Here is a 23,385-nt window from a genome sequence, read left to right on the forward strand (position 1 = left end):
TCATTTATGGTATTGATTTGCCTGTCTTTTGGCTCCCTCCCACTCTGGTAAAGATGCTGTTCCTTAAGTCTCTGTTACTCATTGTTTAGTGCCCATCTTCAGTTCAGACTGAGTGAGATGTTCCTGGTGCAGCCTGAGGTGAGCTGTCATCATGGTTTTCAAGAGTGGTGGTTTATGCTACTTGGTTATTATGTCCACCATTCACACTTTTATATGAAGGATGTTAGCATAATTTTGTTGTTAGGATGGCGACTCTATAATGTCTGCCAGATGTTTGCATTGCTCTGCAGACCATTCATGTCTGCTGTGTTTATGCATTAGGTCAGTGGCCTCAGTTCTACTGGCAGACACAGTGTTGTATCTTAACAGGTGCAACTGATTTATCTCAATATTATACATTATAGGTACTTAGTAATTCTAGTGAATAAAATATTTAGTGTCTATTATGGTCCCTTTGCAGAAGATCTAAAAGTCATGTTCCTTGTGTATAAAAGGGATTATGCCCCACTTTGAGAGATTATATCTTTGATGAATACAAAATTGAATGAAAAATTATAGTAAATAAATGTATTTAGAGATATTAAAGGATAGTGTTTTATATTTTTGTTTAAGGTAGCCAAAGTTTGAGATAATTTTCAGATGCAGTATAAAGTTCCCTTTGTGTGGCCAGATTTACAATTGAGAGAACTAAAAAGTTATAACTATATTTTTGGTGTTTTTCCTTATTCCATATATTTTTTAATTTGACTAAGAAATAGCAGTCACCATGCTGTAGTAATAGAGGTGCAAATACGTTGATGAAATTTTGGTGGTGCTATTATAACTTTATATTTAGTATGTTGAAGATTGATTGATTGACATCCCCCCCCTTTTTTTTCATAGATTTATCTAAAAACAGACTGGTTGAAGTTCCCATGGAATTGTGCCATTTCGTGTCACTGGAAATCCTTAATCTCTATCATAATTGTATCAGAGTCATTCCTGAGGCCATTGTCAATCTGCAGATGCTGACCTACTTGAACTTGAGGTACGTTAACTATAAAAGCTGAAATCATATGAAGTTATTAAGTACCACATAATGATGCTGTCATTTCTTTCCTTTGCAATTTCTGATCGCCTCCTGAAGTTAAACACACAGAGACCATAAATGTCGAGAGTTTATAGAGCCTTTAATATTGTTGTTGGTGTTAGACTTCCTCAAATGCCCATAATGCAAGATTTTTCAAAGAAATAATTGTTTCAGTTTCATTTTATGTCTTCTGGTGGAATTGGGATTTGAACTCAGGGTCTTATGATTGCTAGGCAGAAACTCTACTATTTGAGCTATATATTCCATTTCCCCCCCCTTTTTTGCTTTAATTATTTTTTTTCATCACTTATCATTAAACTAGGGTAGGCACTCTCATTTGGCTTGCTTCCTCAAGGCTGGCACTTTTCACTTGAGTCTGACATATTGCTTGCTACTTGGAGATGGAATCTTGATTTTTCTGTCTAGACTGGCTTTGAACCACACTCCTGCAGGTTTCAGCCTTCTGAGTAAATAGGACTACTCTTGTAATAATGGGTAACTAACTGTTACACCTATTTGATTGCACATACGTAGTGACATCTAGATAACACTGGTGGCATCTAATTAAATTATTCAGTCTTCTAAGATGTTCAGTGATTTATCATCCATATGACAGTGCTTATCTGTGTAGTCTTTGGTCCTCAAACTAGCCCCAATGTCCATCTGTTTTCAAGCCTCTAATGCAAAGGAACTTAGAATACTGTGTTAGTGAAAGAGCTCTAATGAATAGGCAAGCTCATTTAGTTATGAGCAGCTCAAAACATTTTCCTTGTTACAATACTAGTTAGAGGTTTCCCTCTTATTTTTGTTAACCTGGAAAAATGACTTGGTTTTAGATCAAGTAGTACAAACAAGCAGCTTTTCAAGCTTTCCCAGATTCCATGTTTCTGTAATTAAACATTTGCCAACTTTGGGGGAAGAGAAGTTAGGAGGGGAAAATCTGGGAGAGAATGAGGGAGGGGGTGACACTGTTAGAAAGGAAGTGTATTCATTATGTGAACTATGTTACTGCAACCCTTCTGTACATCACCTTTACAGTAAAATTTAAAAAAAATTAAACATTTGATACTGTAGTCTTAACTTTTTTTGTGGTGCTGGGTATAGAACCAAAGCCATAGTGTAGGGTAGGTAAGGCATACACTTGGTTTACTATTGAGCTACAATCCCATCCCCATGCTTACTGGACACATTTTATTTTCCCCTCTTTTAATAAACCATATGTAGAAATTACTAACTGATATACATTCCAAAGTGAAAGAAACACCATACAAAAAATGATGACAAATTTATGAGAAACATTCTCAATTGATTCTCTGGGAAATATGCTGTATATTCTAGCAGAGTCAAGAGCCATAAATATTTGATAATGCTGGTGACAATAATGATGGTTTTGGTAGTAGGAGCATCATGCCACTGCTTCCCTATTTTCTCGGCTGGCATACTCTGTCAGTGATGTTTTATTAAATGTCATATTAAATGCTAACAACCCCATTTATGTGATAGACTAGAGCTGTTTGATTAGCACATAAAAGAAAAAAATCTTCACTGTGAAATGTAATTAAAAACACCAGAAGGTTTTCCTCTACTTTTTCACACAATGGAAATGTCATCTTTGTAGAGAATAATTGATCTGTTGCTGTTTATGTAGTCTGTGTTTGAAGGATCTGGGCTTTTAATCCTTGCTTTTTGGTGTTCATAACAAGAGGTTCTATTAGTGTATTGTATGTGCCGCTGTGTGTCTTCCTGTTAGAAAGAATCTTTGTCCAAGAAATGTGGCCAAGAACAATAAAGGTAAGTAGGCAAGACTTGTTCCTATGTAGGAACAAACACCTGAGCTTGAAACACACTGAGAAATTTAAAACCTATTTTTAGTTTTTGGAAAGGTAGTTGTTGATGAAGTTCATAAAGAATTAGTAACTTAAGAAAATAGAAGAAGCCGGAATAGCAGAGGTCTTGGCAATAGTTGGGAGTGTTGTGAATCTAAGAATAGGGACCTTGGCTTAGAAGTTTCATCCCATGGAGGTTCAGGAATAGAGGCTGCCAAAAGAAGAAAGGAAGTTCTTTGCCCAGTTTAGCCATCCTGCCTCTAGAACTTGGGCTAGTGGTTTTACTTTTCCCTGGGGAACCCCAGCTCTTCCAGGCATGGTTATTCATCCGAAGTCCCTGTCTGCCCCAGCCTGCTCTCAGCGGGTTCCAAGGCATCGCCCGTAAAAAAGAGAGAAGAGAGGCCAGTCTTTTTTTTTTTTTTTTTAAGTTTTTATTATCAAACTGATGTACAGAGAGGTTACAGTTTCATACGTTAGGCATTGGATACATACATTTCTTGTACTGTTTGTTACCTTGTCCCTCATACCCCCCTCCCCCCTCCCCCTTACCTTTTCCCCTCTCCCGAGAGGCCAGTCTTGCACAAAATGTTGTCGTACCATAAAAGGAATGTGTTTTTGGCTGCTTTCTCTGCCACTGGTATCATTTTTTTGGCTGGTAAACAATTTACAAAAAAGAGCCAACTTCCTGATGGCTGCTTAACCTGTATCTCCACATTCTTCTGGGACTCATTCTGGGATGCGATCTTTAGCTGTTCTCTGTTGGTGTAAACGTGTACCCTATGGTTGTCTTAGGCAACAAGATTATATTATACACACACGTATATATGTGAACTAGAAGTTAACTTTTGTTGTCTCTTTGTATCAACATTTCTGAAGAAAGTGCTTCTTCTTTTTAGAAAATGGAGGAATTGATGGTGTCTTCCTACACTGGAAAAGAGGAAGAGCTTTGTTTAATACTAATTTAAATCTCATATTCTTTCATGAAGATCTTATTTGCATGAGATCTTATCTCATGTGAAGGGAAAATGAGAATACTTTGCCACACATAGGATATAATATCTTACACATACATTACATATGAAATGGGCCTTTAATAGCCAATGGTAGATTAGCAGAGATACACTCAAATATAGTGAACTGGGTGGGAATTTGAAAGCATTTATCTTAAAAACTAAAAATAGTTTTCACAAAATTAGCAGAATTAGGAGGGGCCTTGTGGCATTCCATGTATCTGTTTGCAAGACTAGAAATGTATAGTTTAAGCCCTATCCTTTCTGGAGCTCCGAATCACATTTATTTTCCTAACTAGTCAGATAATTGCCAATAGTCAACTTACTATATTTCCTCTAAGAATATTGCAATTTACAAGTCTTCTTTAACAAATGCTTTCATGAGAAGAGCTAAGAATATACGCATGTACAAGAAGGAATTGACTTTTTAAAATCATCCCTACTGTCACTACCATTTTTCAATAGTCAAATAGAATTTAGGTATCATACTATTATATCTTAGCCTTTAAACTGCTTTAGGCATGAAAGAGGAAAGTAATTTTTCTTAAGTATAGAAATGAGCAGACTGTATTGCTGTGTGTGTGTTTGTGTGTGTTTGTGTGTGTGTGTGTGTGTATGTTTAGTGGAATGCAGAGTTATTGATCTCTAATGTTTTTAATGTGTTGGTAAATTGTTGTGTTTGGAAAATAGTGTCGGTTGGCATTGGTGGCTGACAAGCTTTCTTTTTTTCTTTTGGCCAGTCCTGGGCTTTGAACTGAGCACTGTCCATGGCTTCTCTTTGCTCAAGGCTAGCACTCTGCCACTTGAGCCACAGCACCACTTCTGGCCATTTTCTATATATATGGTGCTAGGGAATCGAACCTAGGGCTTCATGTATACGAGGCGAGCTCTCTTGCCACTAGGCCATATTCCCAGCCCTGACAAGCTTTCTTATGCATTGTTGAGTTAATAATTGGACATTTCTTATCAAATTCCATTCCTTTTAGTATAGCCCATGCTTGGCAAGACTTACAGAGAGAGTTTTTTTCCATTACATATCACGTGATAGCAGGTGATAGCAGGTGTTGTTTCAGTTCAGTGTGTGTATTGAAAAGAGAACAGTTATACAGAAGGAATATTTTGACCTTCTTCTCTAGAGCACAGTCAGAAGTCATCGGATTTGCTTCCAGTTCTGCTTCTGATCTTAAAGGATGTTAAGATCTATGTGCTGTAGAGTAACTGTCTGGAAATTTAGTGAATTCTCTTAATTCATTGTGTACATTATTCATTTATAGTTAATTCTCCATGCCGAAATGAACAAGCTCTGAATCACATTTATTTTCCTAACTAGTCAGATAACTGCCATTTTGTCAATAGCCAACTTACTACATTTCCTCTGAGAATATTGCAACTTACAAGTCTTCTCTAACAAATGCTTTCATGAGAGGAGCTAAGAACATAGATGTGTACAAGAAGGAGTGGACTTTTAAAAATCATAACTACCATAACCACCATTTTTCAATAGTCAAATAGAATTTAGGTATCATACTATTATATTTTAGCCCTTAAACTGCTTTAAGTATGAAAGAAAGTAATTTTTCTTAAGTATAGAAATGAGCAGACTGTATTGCTTTGATTCTGCAGAGTTTGTGATGCCCTTTTACCTTGGTTATCTTTGTCTTTTAAAAATGATGATCCCGGGCTGGGGATATAGCCTAGTGGCAAGAGTGCCTGCCTCGGATACACGAGGCCCTAGGTTCGATTCCCCAGCACCACATATACAGAAAACGGCCAGAAGCGGCGCTGTGGCTCAAGTGGTAGAGTGCTAGCCTTGAGCGGGAAGAGGCCAGGGACAGTACTCAGGCCCTGAGTTCAAGGCCCAGGACTGGCCAAAAAAAAAAAAAAAAAATGATGATCCTATCCATTGTTGGTTTCTCTTTTACAAATTCATGTGTTCTTTACTTTTCTTTCTTTTTTTCTTTTTTTGCCAATCCTCGGCCTTGGACGCAGGGCCTGAGCACTGTCACTAGCTTCTTTTTGCTCAAAGCTAGCACTCTACCATTTGAGCCACAGCTCCACTTCTGGCCGTTCTCTATATATGTGGTGCTGGGGAATTGAACCCAGGGCTTCATGTATACAAGGCAAGCATTCTTGCCACTAGGCCATATTCCCAGCCCCCTCTTTACTTTTCTTTACTCAGCACTTCTAATTGTGTGTGTGTGTGTGTGTGTGTGTGTGTTTGTGTGTGTATATATATTGTGTATATATGTGTATATATATATATATATCCTAATAGCCTGTGATCATGTGTAAGTCAATGCCATTCTTGCTTTCTTTTTGTTGTGCAGACAAATAAGTTTGGTAAAAATCATATATGTATTTTCTGTGTCTGGGTGGTCTGGCAGGAGGAGACTGAAGGTAGGTGGGGAACTTTCTAGTCCTTTCTTCTGAAGCATAGCTCCACAAAATAGGACAGCACTGGGCATGCCAGTACCTCTTCCCCATCTCTTTATAGCCTTGACTTTCCTGTGTGCTAGCAGCTGTGTTGTTTTTTGCAGGGTGTATAGGTCAGGCTTCTGAAAGCATTTGATAAATCAACATTCTTGCTGGTGCTAGATATTCCGTTCTCTTTGAACATCTCTCTTGATTTTATATATTCCCTTACATTTTGAAATGAAGGAAATTTCAAGTAATAGTCCAGTATTGGCTGTGCGCCTTTGGAATTGAATAATTCTTAGGAGAAAGGAAAAAGAAAATATTGAGAGGAGCTAGTTATCAATAACTGTTCTTTGAAATCTAACTACAGATGTGGGTAACCGTGTTTGCTGACAACCAGGGAGTGTAAACAATAAGAATATTTATACTTAAGAGGAGACAGATGGGCTGCCGCTGTGGGAAGCGAGTTTGGTTGCAATACCCAGATACAGTGAGAGCATGCACGGTGGAAATGCAAAACTCTCCCGAATTCCAGGATACTTTAGAAGCTCACTTTAGTGATTGTAGCTCATCTAACAGTTCTCCTTTCAAACTAAGCTCTTTACTTGCTCAAAACATGGCTTTTAGCCAGGTGCGGGTGGCTATGTGTATGCTGTGTATAATCCTTGCTCCTCAAGAGGATGAGTTCTGAGAATTGTCATTGTAAAACCAGCCTGGGCAGGAAAGTCCATGAAACTCCGATCTCCCATTAACCACCAAAAAAGCTGCAAGTGGAGCTGTGGCTAGCCTTGAGTGAAAATGCTAAGGGATAGTATAGTGCTCAGGTCCTGAGTTCAAGCCCTCAGTATAGACACAAACAACAACAACAACAAACAGACATACAAAAAATATCGTTTTTACATGTGTGGAGATTAAATTTGATTGATGTACTTTTTTAAGAATCTAGTAAGAAATTCAATTTAAATGACAATTATGTACATGGTAAGTTTCCAAGTGATAGCTGTAGTTAACTCTAACTGCTTTCAACATTAGGTTTTAAACTTGTGCTCCCAGATTCATAGCATATGCAATACCTCAAATAAATTTCTGTCACAAGGCTGAGAGAATAGCATACACGTGGCCCTGGGTTCCAATCTTCAATAAAACAAAACAAAACAAAATACAGTACTTAGATACATATGATCTCAGTCTTAAAAATTCATGTAGAATATTTTTAGATGTGTATAAAGATAGTTGTTATTTGACTTTTAGCTTTACAGTGTAGCATGCAATTTTGTTATAAGATGTGTATAAAGGTAGTTGTTTTTTTTTTATTTTTATCTTAATAGCATACAATCAAAGGGAGCCAAAATGTCACCTGGCAGCTCAAAGCAAGTCTTTTATGGTTGTGTTAATTGTGTGAGACACATACTGATGGTGGATGAAGGGTGACTGGGAATGAGAAGTACTCTGTTTGTAGGGGAAGCAAGGGTGAGACCACAGTGGACTTTTCAGGATGGACTAATCAGGAAAAAGGAAATAGTTCTACTGTGGATATTGTTCATGGCATATGACAACTAACAGGTGTTGCCTGCAAAATGTTTTCCCAGGGAGAGGGTAGGATGCCAGAATTAAGGAAGACAGCAGAGAAAGCCGCATTCGCACGATTACTTGTATATCCAGTTGTGGTTCTCTAGATTAGAAATCGGTTCTTGGCTTGTTTTATAGCCTCACTTGAATCATCTTTATTTTTAATTGGTATAGGTTTTCAGCAAAACCATATTTTGAGTAGTTGACATTTTGCAATTAAGAAAGACAATAAATAAAATTAATATGTAAAAATCAAGCTAGGCAAACACATGCTCTTTTTGGCCCTCTCTCTTTACCACTTTAGTGGTTTGGCCTGGATGACTTAATCCATAAGTGTGGATTCAGTGTGGGCTAAACACTTTCACACCCATAATCATATAGTAGGCACATCTTGCTGTCTATGTTTTATATTGAACAAAACCAGGGATATTAAAAGGTTTAACTGAAGTCATAGACATGATTTTAATTTTACAAAGATGTGATTTGAACCCAGGTCTTCTGATTCCATCATGAGTGACCTGTCTACAGTCCCTAACATCCACATGGATAAATGAATCTCTCACCGATTAAAAACTTTTTTCTGTAAGTTTTTGACCCTAAAAATAAAGGAGCATATTCTAGAATTAAAAGAATGTATTTTTCCCTGTTGATAAAATCACACATAGCATATAATGTATCTCTCTCTTTACATATTTTAAGGACAATAACCTTTTCACAAACCAATAATAGTAAATAATGTCAAGTACTAACATTGCATCTCGAAGGATAAGTTCCATCATCAAAATACCTTAAAGCACATCAAAATTGAAGCCGTAAGAAATGACTTGACATGTCCTTAATTTAGAAGCCAAGGGGATACACACACACACACACACACACACACACACACACACACACACACACAACTTTCAGAAGTATAGTATACACAAAAACGATATAAATGTTCATAAGTTTAGTATATATATATATGTACATATATATATGCACATATATGTGCAAAAAGCTATGGAGATTATTTAAGCCAAAGAGACAAAGGCTCTCCCCAGGCTCTTTCTTTGTTGTGAGATGGTGAAATTGACAGTTAGCAAGGACTCATTCAGTCAAAAGAGACGGAAATGATAATTGTGCATTTGATGTAGGGCCTTCCTCCCTCTCCCCTACCCCTCCCTGCCCTATCCTCTCCCTTCACAGGGCAGAGAAAGTAGCAAGAGTACATGGGCAGGCTCTTCTCTGGCAAGGGCATGACACCTCAAGCCACCATGTCTCAATCTATACTTGCTATTTCTAAGTGAGCAGCCCATTCCCCCTGCAAATTCACTCTTGTGAAGAGCAAGCAAGGATAAAAATAAAAGTAAATAGATTTTGCAGACTAGATTTAAAATTAACGGTTGGCCACTGTTTCATCAGACATGAGGTGGCTTCATTTTTCAGCATATTTTTTCTTTAAAGGGTCTGTTTATAGCAGAGAGGCCTGTAGGAAACATGTGGGTTAGGGGAGTGAATTGTGGCCCAAGGTGCTTATTTGCTTGAGAATTGCTGCCAGATGAATGGTTTTGGAAAGCTAAGGCTGCTGATGTGGTCACATGGTTCAGGATGGGGGAACGGTAAATATCTGCTGGGGTGGGGGGGCGGGCAGGCTGACTGTTGTTGCATGCCTGCGGATTTCCCTTTTCTGTTGGGGAAATTGCAAGTAACAGAGGAACATCCTGTGACCAAGTGTGTGGAGGAGAGGTTGAGGGCAGATGATGAAGGAGGAGAGACAGGACCAGCTTCTATGTCATGTTTGTATTGGGACTAAATTCTTGGTGTTGGAGAATTAGTTCATCCACAGATGGTTAACTCAGAGTATAGAAGGAGTGTTTGAAACAGAAGGAAGTGAGCTCTGTAATGTAAAAAGCAGCTATTCCAGCCAGGCACCTGTCTGGTGGCTCATGCTGGTAATCTAGCTACTCAGGAAACTAAGATCTGAGGATTGTAGTTCAAGCCAACCCAGGCAGAAAAGTCGAATAGACTCTTATCTCCAGTTAACCAGCAAAAAATTGATAGTAGTAGTATGGCTCAAGTGGTAGATAGCCAGCCTTGAGTGAAAATGCCAAACAGGAGTGTAAAGTCCTGAGTTCAAGTCTTAGTAATGGCATCCCTCCAAAAAAAAATAACCCCAAACCATAAAACCCCAAACCATCTGTTTCTATCAAAGTGGGCCTGAATGCTTTCACATGCCTTCATTTTATTTTATGAAGTTAGTACTGATGCTGGCAGAAGTCCAGGGAGAATAAGTTTATGTAATTTCAGATACTTGAGCATCAGAATGAGCAGAGCTTTCTTTTCATTGCATCCAGTGCCATGATAAATGACTCTCCCAGTTCTACATCTGCTAATCTGCTTAGCCACCTTCCTCTCCTAGGTCCTCTCCTTCCCTGCCCCCTTCCTGGCAGTACCAAGGTTTCAACTCAGGGCTCTCACTTGCTAAGTAGACATTCTACCATTTGAACCACAGCTGTAGCCCCTGGGGCGAATTCTTTCTGGTCATCTCTCACTTTGTGGCACCTGCTAAGGACCAAGACCACAAGACATGAATATTTGGGGATAATGAAGATCCAAGCTGTAGGCCACAGCAGCTTTGCGTTGCTCTTGGTTGAGAGAACATGTGGTCTGCTTTCCTGACTGGTCAAGGCCTCAGCTTCTGGAGAGAGATTCATAATTTTCTTTGTGCTCAGAAAAGTTGTTTCAGTAAGAAGTGCACAACTGTTTGTTTATAACTGATACATAGTAATTGTCCAGAGGTTTGGTCTACAGTGTAATAATTTGACATTTGCATGCCAAGTGTTATGAGCAAATAAGGGTCATTACTATCTCCCCTATTTTCAACATTTCTAATGTTTTTGTGTTGGAAACCTTTGAATTCTTGAGAGTTACTATGAAGTACTTAATCCTTAGTTAATTGTAAAGCACACTCACTCTTTTGTGCTATAGGATGCTAGATTCTATTTCTACTATCTAACTGTATTTTGGTGTTCATTACCCTGTTTTTGTCCCCTGCCTTGTTATTTTGTTTTTAATGCACTTGTAATCTGTGTTATTGCAGATACATAAAATGTATTCGATTTGTATTTGTAAAATATTTTCTCAGATCAATGTGTTTGCCTTTCTTGTTTAGAGTTTGCTCACAGACATTGTGCAGTGGCCTTTCCGTTTATATGTGTTCTTACTGTATTGTCTTTGCAGTCGAAATCAGCTGTCTGCACTGCCTGCCTGCCTGTGTGGTCTGCCTCTGAAAGTCTTAATCGCAAGTAACAACAAGCTTGGATCACTGCCAGAAGAGATAGGTCAGCTCAAACAGTTAATGGAGTTGGTATGTTGCTGCTTTCTAAGATGCTCTTTTTTGTTCATGAACTGATCTGAACTTGCCAAGGAACCAGAAAGACATTTTGGGTCCAATTAGAGAAGGAGGAACTTGCACTAGTCTGTTTCCCTTTACTGTGACAAACTGCCTGAGTCCGGGAACTTGATAAAGGAAAAATAAAGTTTATTGAGCTTATAGTTTTGGAGGCGGAAAGTCCATGGCCAGGTGGCTTTATTTTTGTGGCCTCTAAGGAAGGCCTACTGAGGGAGGCTACATCACCATTATACCACAACTAGAGTACCCTCCGAGGATCAGATGTGAGAAGAAGGGATGACATGGTGAGACAGGGAACCACAAAGCCAGAGGAGGCAATCTTGTTCTTTTATAGCAATCCACTCTCATGGGAATGTACTGAGGTCCCTTGAGAACTAGGTTAATCCTTTCCAAGAGCCATGCCCCACCGTGATCTAACCATCTACCATTAGGCTCTTACTCTTAAAGGCACCACTCCTTCTTAATACCATCAAATGAGTAGTAAGCTTCTGATACAGTAGTAAACTATGTTCACATGGTAGCAAAGGCTAAGTTCTTTGAGGGAAATATTTGAAGAAGACATTGAGTGTGAGTGTGAGTGTGTGTGTGTGTGTGTGTGTGTGTACGGTGGGGGGGGGGGGGTCGGGTAATGACCCAGCAGCTGTGGTTTTGCTGTGATAAGGTTCCTGAAATTTATGAGTTTCCTGTGGTTTGTAGTTCTTGAAGTTTACAGGATTTACTGATCCTGAGGTTTACGGGTTATCACATTGCACAGTGATATATTTTGCAGATTGCTTATAAGTTTATGGGGAAAAAAAGGCTACCGCTAGACAAAAGATCTCTAAATAAGTTGGCAAGTCACATTTTAAAAAGATGTCTAATTAAGTTGGAGTATAGAAAAAAGAGGGTTGAGATTTTTGGTATGACTAGAGCAACACTATCTCCAGTCCTAGGACTCCTGAGCTTCTGAGCACCTGGAGGGGCTTGCTGAGCTCTTCTTAGATGCCCTGTGCTGAACCCAGCTCTGCCAAGGGCTTCCCTGCACCTTAGTCTCTGTTCTGTCATCATTCAGTCCTCACCCACACTCACTGGGGGACCCTCAAGTTCTAGAATTTTAGCGCCATTGAGGACAGTAAAAGGCATCTAGTTTGGGCTCTGTCCCCTTGACCGAACAAAGCAAGGTCAGAAAGAGAGAGAGAGAGAGAGAGAGTGATGATTAGAAGGTTACCCTGGCAAAGCAAAGTGGCAGCTGAGGGTGAAATTCTCCTATGGACTGACTGACCAATGGCTATAAAATGTAAGCAGCAAATGTGATTTTTAAATGGCCTGGTGGGTACATTTTAAAGAGTCATTTGAAAGAAATTATGCCCAAATGACCACACACGAGGCCATACCAGCACAACCATGTTTGCTGCAGCATTATTTACCATAGCTATTTACCATAGCTAAGATCCACCCAGATGGCCCTCAGTAGATGAGTGGAACACAATGGAATTCTATGCTTCCATCAGAAAGAATGACATCACCCCATTTGTAAGGAAATGGAAAGACTTGGGAACAATCATATTAAGTGGAATAAGTCAGATCCAAAGAAACATAGGCTCTATGGTTTCCCTCATTTGTAATAATTAGTATATGTCTAGAATAGTCCTAGCAGAGAGTCACAATAGCTCAATAGCTGTATACATATAACCAAATAAGATGATGTTAATCACAATAAACTCTTAGGATATGGAAATAAGAGTTTTTTTCTTTGTTGTGGTTTTTAATGTATTGTGTGAAGTTAAAAAGTCAAAAGAAATAAATTATGATACGTATGATACGTAATAAATTATGATTACGTAAGTCTAACTATTTAAGTATTATTACTTCAGCTTGTGTATAATCGAAAAAAACATTGGAAGCTAGTCACCAGGGCCTCATGCCTCTAATTCTAGCTACTCAGGAGGCTGAGATCGAAGGAGGTTCAAAGCTGACCCAGGCAGCAAATCTGAGAAACTCTTATCTCCAGTTAACTAGCAAAAATACAGAAGTGGAAGTTTGGTGCTGAACACCAGTCATGAGGAAAATAACCCAGTGGGAGTAGTAGGACTTTAGTTCAAACCCCAGTGCCAGGGAGTGCAAGCACAACCACACCCACACTTTGGGGACATTTTACATTCTTTTTCATGTTAAGTCTTTGAAATATGGCATTTTTATTTTTACACTGACAGTGCACCCCTTTGGGGACTAGCTGAATTTCTGGTGTTCAGGAACCACATGAGCCATTGGTGAGCCTCTGACAGATCAGCTCCTTCTGTGAATTTTCTGCTCTGCTGCCTTCCGCCTGGCCTGAGAAAGCATACTCTTGTCAAAAGCACATATTTGATAATATGACATTATTTAACTACAGGAAGTGATGTGTTTAGTCTTGGATAAGATCATAAAAAGATAAAAAAATTATTTTCCATCAATTCTTATCTTTGATGGCATTTTGCTTATAATAGTAGTGTGACTATAGGTAACCATGTCAGATTATTGGCAAAAGAAGATTGGTTGGCAAAAGAAAATTCCCTGGTGGGTTTAAATCTATAGAATGGCAGTGGGGGTGTTTAGCTTTGTAATTCCATGGTACCAGTCTAAGAAAAAAGAAAAGATTGGGAGTTTCCCAAGCGTTCAGAATCCTGCAGTCACTTATGACTTCCATTCTGACAGAAATTGCCTGGCCTACGAGGGTGTAAACATTGTTTACTGTGTTGGGAAGAATGTCACTTACCTTTTCGCACCAGGCTTCACATATCCAAGATGGAGTCATAATAAACTCTTTTATTCTCAGTGTGGACAGACATCTGCAGAATTGCTATTCACATAATTAAATTAAACCAGAACTATCAACCCGGAGCAGGGACCATCCTTGTCTTTGGAAGAGAGGAATTGCCAAGCATTGTTTTACCTTTTAAGCCATGTCACATTACCCAAGAGCCTTAAGACAGAAAATGGCGCCGGTTCCATGTTTGGCATGGCTGCCATTTGAGAGCATCCAGGGAGGATGGAAATGTCACCCAGGAGCTTCTGATCATCACCTGTGGGATGCCATTTTTCTGAATCAACACGAGTGGTCAGGCTTTGTTTCTAACTTGCTGTAGAAGTAGGGAAATTTATGGAATCTTGGCTCTCTGGATCTGGCTTTCAGGTGATTTTTATTTTTAAACATATTTTAATAGTATAACAATAAAACATTTTATTTTGTGCTGGGAATGTGGCTTCAGGGTAGACTGCTTGCCTAGCATGCATGAGGCCCTGGGTTTGATTCCTCTGTACCACATAAACAGAAAAGGCCAGAAGCGGCACTGTGGCTCATGTGGTAGAGCACTAGCTTTGAGCAAAAGAAGCTCAGGGACAGTACCCAGGCCCTGAGTTCAAGCCCCAGGACTCGGAAAAAAAATTCTTGAACTCTGGGCCTTGTATTCTTCATTTGGCTTTTTTATTCACAGCTGGCACTCTGCTACTTGAGCCCCACCTCCACTATCAGCTTTTTGCTGGCCAGTTGGAAATAAGAGTTTAATGGGCTTTTCTGTCTAGGTTGGCTCTGAATTGAGGTAATCATATCTGAGCCCTGTGAGTAGCTAGAATTATAGATGTTAGCTATCAGTGCTTGGCTTCAGGGTTATTTTTAATGGGAATAATCTAGAACTTTCTGACTTCATGACCCACTCTGATTGACATCTGTAACTCCTTTTGCCTCACAGCTGTGGTGTTGTGTGTATTGTTTGATAGCCTGTCTTGTCTTCCTGTTTGTGTTTTCTGGAAGGGAAAGTGAGAACTGGCTACCATTTACTGAGCACCTCCGTACACCAGGCACTGGTAGGACATGGTTTATTTTGTTTGTTGTCATCTTAACAATAAGCCAGAAAGTCGTATGGCATGTTCATACACAGGTGATGGTTTGGGAATATTACACTAAAGCTATGGAGCCCCACATGCTAAAGTCTGGCGTCCAGATCAGATTTGTCTAATTAGAGTTTAACCACACAAGACAGAATAGCTCTTTGGGGCTGTAAGCACTTCTATTTTTCTCTGGAGTGTCTTGGTTCACCGTGAAGTGCTTTGCCCACTCAGGTTGTTGGCAAGCCATGAACTGCAGAATGTGAATAACAGAATGTCTCCTCAAAGGTTTAATACAAGTGGGTATGTGTGTCCAAAAGTTTCCTTACTGTGGAACCAGATCAGGAAGGGGTCTTGGACTTCACTTGTGCTAACAAAACCTCCTTTTACTCTATAAAATCTTCTGAACTTCCTGGAAAACATGGTTCATTTTACTGTGAGGTTACATTGAAGGATACACTGGGTATTCGGTAAGAGATACTGTATAAATGCCACATTGCAGGCAAACGATAGCTGGAAAGACAAACACACTAAGTGAACACGCACAACATGTTTTGGAGTATAAACATGGTTTGGAGTACTGGCCCAAGATGACTGGTTCTGTGAGCCTGGTGGCAGGCCACATCTGCAGGTGGTCTGACTTCTGTTCCCTTTTTCTCCATTCTTGGCCCTCCATCCCTCTCCCCAGCCTCAGCTCACACAGTGTCTCCCAGTTCCAACCTCCTTGTGAGAGAGCCAGGGTCAGGGGTGGGAGTGGGGGTGGGGTAGAAGCCCACCTCTGCAAACAGCATGCCACCTGGCCTGCCTCAAGTCATATCTGATTAGAAGATGCCCTTCCTGATCTTGCTCGTTTTCCTGAAATATTTCGTGTGTGGGGAGTTAATGCAAGCATTAACTGTAGACATATGGTGGATTCAGCTGGCTCAGGAAAATCCCTTCTTATTATTCTTATATGTAGCATTCCAGTTTCTGAGGTAGCTGGAGGGGGGTCTTCTATGTACATGTCTGCTGTAATTCTTTGTCTGCCTAGGGTTTCCAGTGATGCCCCCAACCCATCTGGTTTTTGTGGGACAATTGGAAACCCAGGGATTGCTCAAGGCCCCCTCTGTGGCTTCTATTTCTGCCTTTAGGAAGAGCCAGAGGTTCGAGCATGTCTTTATATTGAGAAAAGATAGTTTATCACACCAGAGATTGCTTGAAAAGGGTTTGAGTTTAGATGAACATACCAAGTTCACTTTTTTTTTTTTTAGTGTTCTGACCACAAGCACTGAAATTTTTTTTAATTGCTAAGAAATCTAAGTTGACATTACTATCAGTGAGTCTTTTTTTAAAAATTATTTCTGGTAGAGTAAATAGATTTTCCTGATGTTAGAAGCAAATTAGAATTGTTTTATGCTCCCTTCTTTTAATTTTTATTATTTTTATGTAGGCACAAGGAGGTTAAGACACTAAGCTCAGGTTGCACTGTGAATGTTGCAAAAGGCATTTCCCCTAAAGGGTGAGGTTACATGATGGGAGGAAAGTGTTAGTAGTTCATGTTTCCTGTCAGAGTTCCATCAGTTAAGTCATCACAAGCTCAGAGTATCACTACACCAAGATTCTGAAAATCCATTTGTCACAGTAGACTGCTGACCTGGTCTCACCAGGCCTCTTCTTTAAGCAGTTTACTCTAGTGTTTATGTGGGTCATTGGTTCTTAAAATACTTCTCATTTTTTGTTTTTTTTTAAAACGTTTTCGGAAAATCAGCATAATGTAGTTTAGTAATCCTTGAATTCTGTTCTGATAGCTTGAATCTTTGTTTTGCATTCTGAAGGGTCTTTAGCAGCTGTCACTTAGTAGCAAAAGCATATTACTTTCCAGTATGCATCTAGCACTTCCGGAAATTTCTTTTATTATTAATTTCTAGTTTTTAATCTTACTTCCTTAATAATAAAAAAACATAAAAATGATTAAACCAATGGAAAATGAGCAGAGTGTAAGTTACAGTTACAATTTCTATTTTACTTTTTGTCTTAATGATGAGTTGGACTGGCTGGTCCATGAAAACTTATATTAACATATTTAGATTCACATTTGTATCAATCAAAGACAGTAAAACCAGTAGATATTACTAATAGATTTGTTTTATAACGCTAATAAACCTTTGGTGATGTGATTTCACTGAAGTTTGGAATAATTATTCTGTAAATCATGGCTCAGGACTGAGAGTAGTAGAAGGAAGGAAGGATTCAACTGCCAAATAAATAAATGAATTGAGAATTTACAGCCTGATAAATTCTCACTAATTTAGAAATGGAAGATATTAGTGCTGTTCATTTTTAAATTTTGTTTTCCTAGATATTATATCTCATTAGCTAAAACAAATTCATACCTTAGGCTAAATCTGGACAGTCATGCTCTAGAGAATGAGGCCACTCCAGAAAAAATAGGCATCAATTCTTAAAACCAAAATATCTTATCCCCAAACACGTAGACTATTATTTCTACTTTCTTCCTCTTCCTTCAGCTAATTAGACATAATTACCCATGGGTTTTATCTTTGTGATGAAATTCATAACCTCTTTAAGGGTTGGCAAGGCTCAGGGACTTGTGGGGATTGGAGTTTTGTGCTGTTGTCTGCCATGCTGACTGAACAGAGGTGAAGAGTCTCAGATGACATGAGGAGCTCCCCCTAATACTTGATGAGACCAGGGAATAAGTGGCACAGTGAAGGGCACTCTTAACATAACCCAACCCTCACCAAGTACCCTTCAAATGTGAATGGACAGTTGGAACTCCGATTGTCTGCAGATGTCCTGTTCTATACATAGAAAGTTTGGTTTTTATCATTATGTGAGTTTGGTTGTAAGTACATTGAGTAACTCTTCTCTCTACCAGTATTTTACTATAGCCCGTAGAGTTGATTTGCTTTGAATAGGCCATTTTTGACATAGATGTTAGAAGAAAATGATCTTAGATTTCGAGAGCTAGCATACCTTGATTTCATGTTTAATTAACAAGGGATGGTCAAGAAGAGAAAGGCACATGTAGTTTATGTTAAAAAGTGGAAGAAAGCTGAGTGTCGACTCAGGAGATTTCATACTGTGAGTGTACTACCTAAATATGTAGGTCATCTTTTGTTTCCCTTTCCCTATTCCCTATTTGTGGTGCTAAGGATTGAACCCAAGGCCAAAAGCCAAACTCCCAGTCCTTTTAGTATGTTTTTCAGCTAGAGTATCTTGGTTTTGCTATTACTTTGGGCCAGTGATCATGCTACCCTACAGCCTCCTGTGTGAGTGACAGGCACAAACCACCATGTCCAGTTTGTTGGTTGGTTGAAATGGAGTCTTAACTAACATTTTGCCTGGGCTGGCTGTCAGCCTTGATCCTCTTGATCTTCAATTCCCTTGATATCTGCTTCCCAAAGACCCTCCCTGGCTTATGTGTAGCTTAGTAAAGACAAAGACATAGCTTTCACTGGATGGATTTGTATGTCAACTTCTTTGAGCAATGACATGCCAACTCCTAATTCTATATTGATTTCCCTAAACATTTTTGACTCCGTAAGAAGTGCTGGTGGAGTTTTTCATTTGTTTTGTTCTTTTTTTTTTTTTTTTGTCAGTCATGAGGCTTAAACTCTGGGCCTGGCACTGTCCCTGACCTCTTTTGCTCAAGGCGGGCATTCTCACTTTGAGCCACAGTGCCACTTCCTGTTCTATTCTTGATTTCAAATCCAGGGGTATATTTCTTAAACTTCTAAGCCAAGAGCAATGCAGCATCTTGGTTGATTCCCCTGAACTGTTGGTATCCCTAATCTTGTCTCAGCCTGTCTTCCTCCATCCCCCGCTCAAACAGCTGAAGACAGAAAGCATGTGGGTCAGGTCTACCACTTGCACTCACACTTCATGGACAGCAGCTTTCCAGTTGCAGCATCCATGAGAGTTCCCTTGCCAACCCCCAGACCAGTGTGTCCACCCAGCTCTCTGATGACCAGGATAGGACAGGTCACTGGAGGATTTTCAAATGAGCTGAAGTTAGAGACAGGCCTCACTGGCTCTTGACAGCCCTGGACAGCTGGGTACAGTTCCCTGAAATGGAACCTTGCATGGAGAAGGGTTCCAAAGGATTGCATGTCAGTCCTGAGTTCACCTCATCTGAAGGAAAGCCAAACAAGTTTTGGAACTAGAACATGGTAACTGCTAAGTGATAGTTAAGGACTGATTCTTCCTGGACTGTTCATAAATATATCTTCACTCCTCTGATGCTAAATGGCACCTGCGTGGAAATGTCAGTGATAGGGTAAAATTAAGTGTTAGTGACTAGGTTAAAGCATCTCGGGGTCCCAATCTCAAAGTGAAAGGAGCCACAGTATTATGCAATCGTTTCTAGATCTTTCACCCAACACTAATGGATCCGTGCTTTATACCTGGCACTATGCTAGGCACCAGGAAGAGGGCAATGTCATGCAGTCTGTCTTAACTTTGGATCCCAGAGGATTAAAGGGGAATGTGACCATGTAATTAAGGAAAATACAGTAACAGCTGATGTTTAGAACTCCAGAAGGAAAAGTGGTCCATCACCCAGGTGTTGAAACATGGGGAAACCTCAGGAAAGGCTTCTAAGAGGAGACTTGAATTCAGTCATAGAAGATGAGTAGGTAGAGCCACACAACTGTGCCAGGGGCTGGCATCAGGCAGGGAAGGAGCCTCTAATGAATGGCCCATCCTGAGAACAAGTAGCAATCACATGGCAAAGGGAAGGCATTCAGGGAAAGGGCCCTGGAGAGATTAGCAGACCTTATCTAGATGTTGGGCAGTACTGGTGAACAACACAATGAGATTCACACTCAGGCAGCTCTGTGAAGGATGGACTTAGGAGGAGATTGAATGGAAGCCTGTAGGGGACCATTATGGTCTCCAGCTGAGAGATAATGCAGGGCTAACCCAAAGGAGGAGAGCAGGCAGGGGCCAGTGCCAAGGGCAAGAGTGGGATTGAGGAGACAATAAGGATATAGATAGGATTATAAAGGTCATGGATGTTATTTACTGTGTCAGGAGCTGGTTCCAATCAAGGATTTATAGGATATTATTCTTTTAAAACAAAACATCTCTTCAATACCCTAGCCTTGCTTATACAATGTAGGGGAAGGTAATCAGATGCAAAGGTTGAAGCCATATTGTAAGAGCTCCATTTAAAATAAATAGTGAAAAAATTGGGAGAAAATGAGGGAGGGGGGTGACACTATTCAAAAAGAAATGTACTAATTACCTGACTTATGTAATTATAACCCCTCTGAACATCACCTTTACAATAAAACCTTTTAAAAAGTAAATAAATAGTGCATCCAAACAATGCATAACTACTCTTTTTTTTTTTTTTTTTTTAAATGTAAGAAAAAAAAAGATTTTATTGCACCCCAGGGCTGCACTCAAGGTCTGGATCTCAAGATGCAGCCCCAGGCCATCTCAGAGACTGCTTATATACCCCAAAACTACAGGAATTTTCCCTTTAGCTTAACAGGAGGGGTTTGTTACTTCCAAGAGGTGTCAGTCACAACAGGTCAGGGCCTCTTGATCATCTAACAACCAGGTGGCAAAACAGGATGAAACTCTGCAGGGAGGGGGAGTGTTGCAGGTGTGATCAATACAAAGCAAACAAGTTCAAAGCAAGATGGGTGAATACAATCTACATAACTTTACTGCAGGAACCAGCTTCAGAAAAGTTTTACATTGAACAATACAGAACAGTAAAGGAAAAGTTTTACTTTGAACACTACAGAATAGTAAAAGAAAAGTTTTACATTGAACACTACAGAACAGTATTAGCAATACTTTGTTGTTGAAAGCTAGCATAACAACAGATTAATTGCCTTCATCACTTCAAGTATAAAGATGAGATTTCCCACAATTCTACTCTATGAGTATTGTGTGTATATGTTTATACATATAGTATGTCTATAGTATGCATAGTATGTATGTTTACATTATCACCCAAACTCCACTTGGAGAATATATGATTATGTATGTGTGTGTGTGTGTGTGTGTGTGTGTGTGTGTGTGTGCATCTTTCTTGGTCTCATGCTCATGAAATTGTGGCCCCAAGCTTTTCCTCTATTTACACTCACGTTGCCTGGGCAGAAGGATCATGAGTTCTCACATTGCTGCTTTCTCTACAGACAATGTAGAAATTGTTTGCCTCGGAATCTCATCTGACCTACAATTTTTTTTTTCCAAAAATAGCCCTCTTCCAAACTTTCTTCCGAATCTTCTTGTGAGTATCTAAGGGTGAAGGACTTCATGATGGTATCCTCGACATTAAATGCAGACAGGCCCTAGGGATCACCAGTACCCCAAAAAGAACTCTGTTCAACAGGGAAATCTTGGTTTTCAATGCCCAAAATGGGAGTGTACCCCTCTGAATCCCACTGTATATCAGAAAGGGGAGGCCAAGGTTGATATTCAGAGGGTGTTGAATTCTAGTTTTAAGTAGCATAACTACTCTTAAACCCTAGGATGTGTTGTATCCTTCCCCTCCTTTCAAGACACCTCAAGACAGTGGCTGCTAATTCCTCACCCGTGGCCTTGGGCCACTGAGCCTCATTTTTCTCATCTGTAAATATTAAGCTAGTAATGCTGCCTCCTGGGTTTCTTGTGAGAATTAAATAAAATCCAAGTACAGGAAAAATGATAGAGGTAGAAGTACTGATGTTTTTCTCTCCTCAGTGGGTGTGTAGACTGAGCTTCCTTTTTCTCCTCTGCTGAGCCTTACTGGCTAGGGACCAGTCAGTATAAAAGGGTAATGTGACCAAGTACTGGGGGCTCATGCCTGGAATCCTAGCCACGCAGAAGGCGGAGATCCTAGGATCTGATTTGAAGCCAGCCTAGCTAGTATAGTTCAAGAGATGCTTAGTTCCATTTGACCACCAAAAAGCCAGAGGTAGAGCTATGTCCCAAGTGGTAGAGCACCAGCCTCGAGTGACAAAGCTAAGTGAGAGCTACCGACCCTGAGTTTGAGCACACACAAAATGTGTTGTGTGATATTTAATTGTCTGAATGCTGAAGTTCCTTGAGGAGAACTCACAGGAGGAGAACAGCACATCGATAGTTTCTCTCTGTCTTTGCTACAGGATGTTAGTTGCAACGAGATCACAGCATTGCCCCAGCAGATAGGCCAACTGAAATCTCTACGGGAGCTGAATGTCCGAAGAAATTACCTGAAAGTGTTACCACCAGGTGAGAAAGGAGGGGAACTCTAGCTGCAGAGAGAGAGAGAGAGAGAGAGAGAGAGAGAGAGAGAGAGAGAGAGAGAGAGAGAGAGAGAGATTTTGATTGTGTGTGTGTGTGTGTGGTTGTTGACTGGATTGTTCCTTCCTCTGCTTCTCCCCTCACTCTCCTCTGTACAAGCGTGTATTGTAATCTCCTCTGACCAGAGACAGCAATGAGTGGATCAGAGCACACCCAAATGACTTCATTTTAATCTAATTACCTCTTAACGCCTATTTCCAAATACAGCCACATTCTGATGTCCTTGGGTCAGGATGTCCACATATAAATCAGGGTAAAGGGAAGACAGCCAATCCATAACAGGACACCAAGAATTCTTTTTGTCACATACTGTATGCGATGTTCTGAGTGAAAGAAGTGAATAATTCCACACGTGGCCATGCAGACCCTGGCTGTCAGGATCTATGTAGGATATCCCTCTGTTGAAAAGACACATCTGTTTAGAAAGTTTGTTCCAGACAGAGCTAGATAGCAGCCCTGAGGGAGGTAGTGTGTCTGAAGTTGGTATTTGGGCTTGAGTATGGTCAAGAATAAGTCTCAGCAACAGAATACTATTAAAGTCTTTCAATACACTGCTTTTTCAAAGATAAACTTGATCCCCATTGTTTGTTTTTATGGATTGTTAGACATGCCAGATTTCAAATATACTTGAAAAAGGCAAAGCAAAGCATGTGTTTTGAAGTGATCAGCACTGGGTTAAGGCGACACTGCTGCTGCACTTTGAGGCCTGCCTGATTTTTGGATTTGTTTTTGGGGGGGTGGGGGTGGGGTAGGGCCCTGGGGCCTGAGTGCTATCCCTGAACTCTTTTTTTGTTCAAGGCAAGTGCTCTCCTACTTTGAACCATATCACTACCCCTCCCCTCCCTTCCCCTCCTTCCCTCTCTCTGTCTCAGGGCTTGAACTCAGATTGGGCACTGGCCCTGCTGTCTCTCAGGTTTTTGCTAAAGACGAGAGCTCTAACACTCGAGCCATACCTCCACTTCCAGCTTATTG

The 23,385-nt window shown here is 40.1% G+C and overlaps 1 protein-coding gene across 2 annotated transcripts in view; it reads left to right on the forward strand.

The window, feature by feature from the left end:
• Lrch1 (leucine rich repeats and calponin homology domain containing 1) overlaps nt 1–23,385 on the forward strand; it is a 165,266-nt gene that overhangs the window by 79,158 nt on the left and 62,723 nt on the right. For both annotated transcript variants that reach the window (XM_048341362.1, XM_048341364.1), the window contains exons 2-4: nt 883–1,027; nt 11,115–11,241; nt 22,236–22,341. In XM_048341362.1, coding sequence (XP_048197319.1) covers nt 883–1,027; nt 11,115–11,241; nt 22,236–22,341 — 378 coding nt within the window. The remainder of the gene's footprint in view (nt 1–882; nt 1,028–11,114; nt 11,242–22,235; nt 22,342–23,385) is intronic.

This window comes from Perognathus longimembris, chromosome 3 (assembly GCF_023159225.1).
Source record: "Perognathus longimembris pacificus isolate PPM17 chromosome 3, ASM2315922v1, whole genome shotgun sequence".
Taxonomy (NCBI): domain Eukaryota; kingdom Metazoa; phylum Chordata; class Mammalia; order Rodentia; family Heteromyidae; genus Perognathus; species Perognathus longimembris.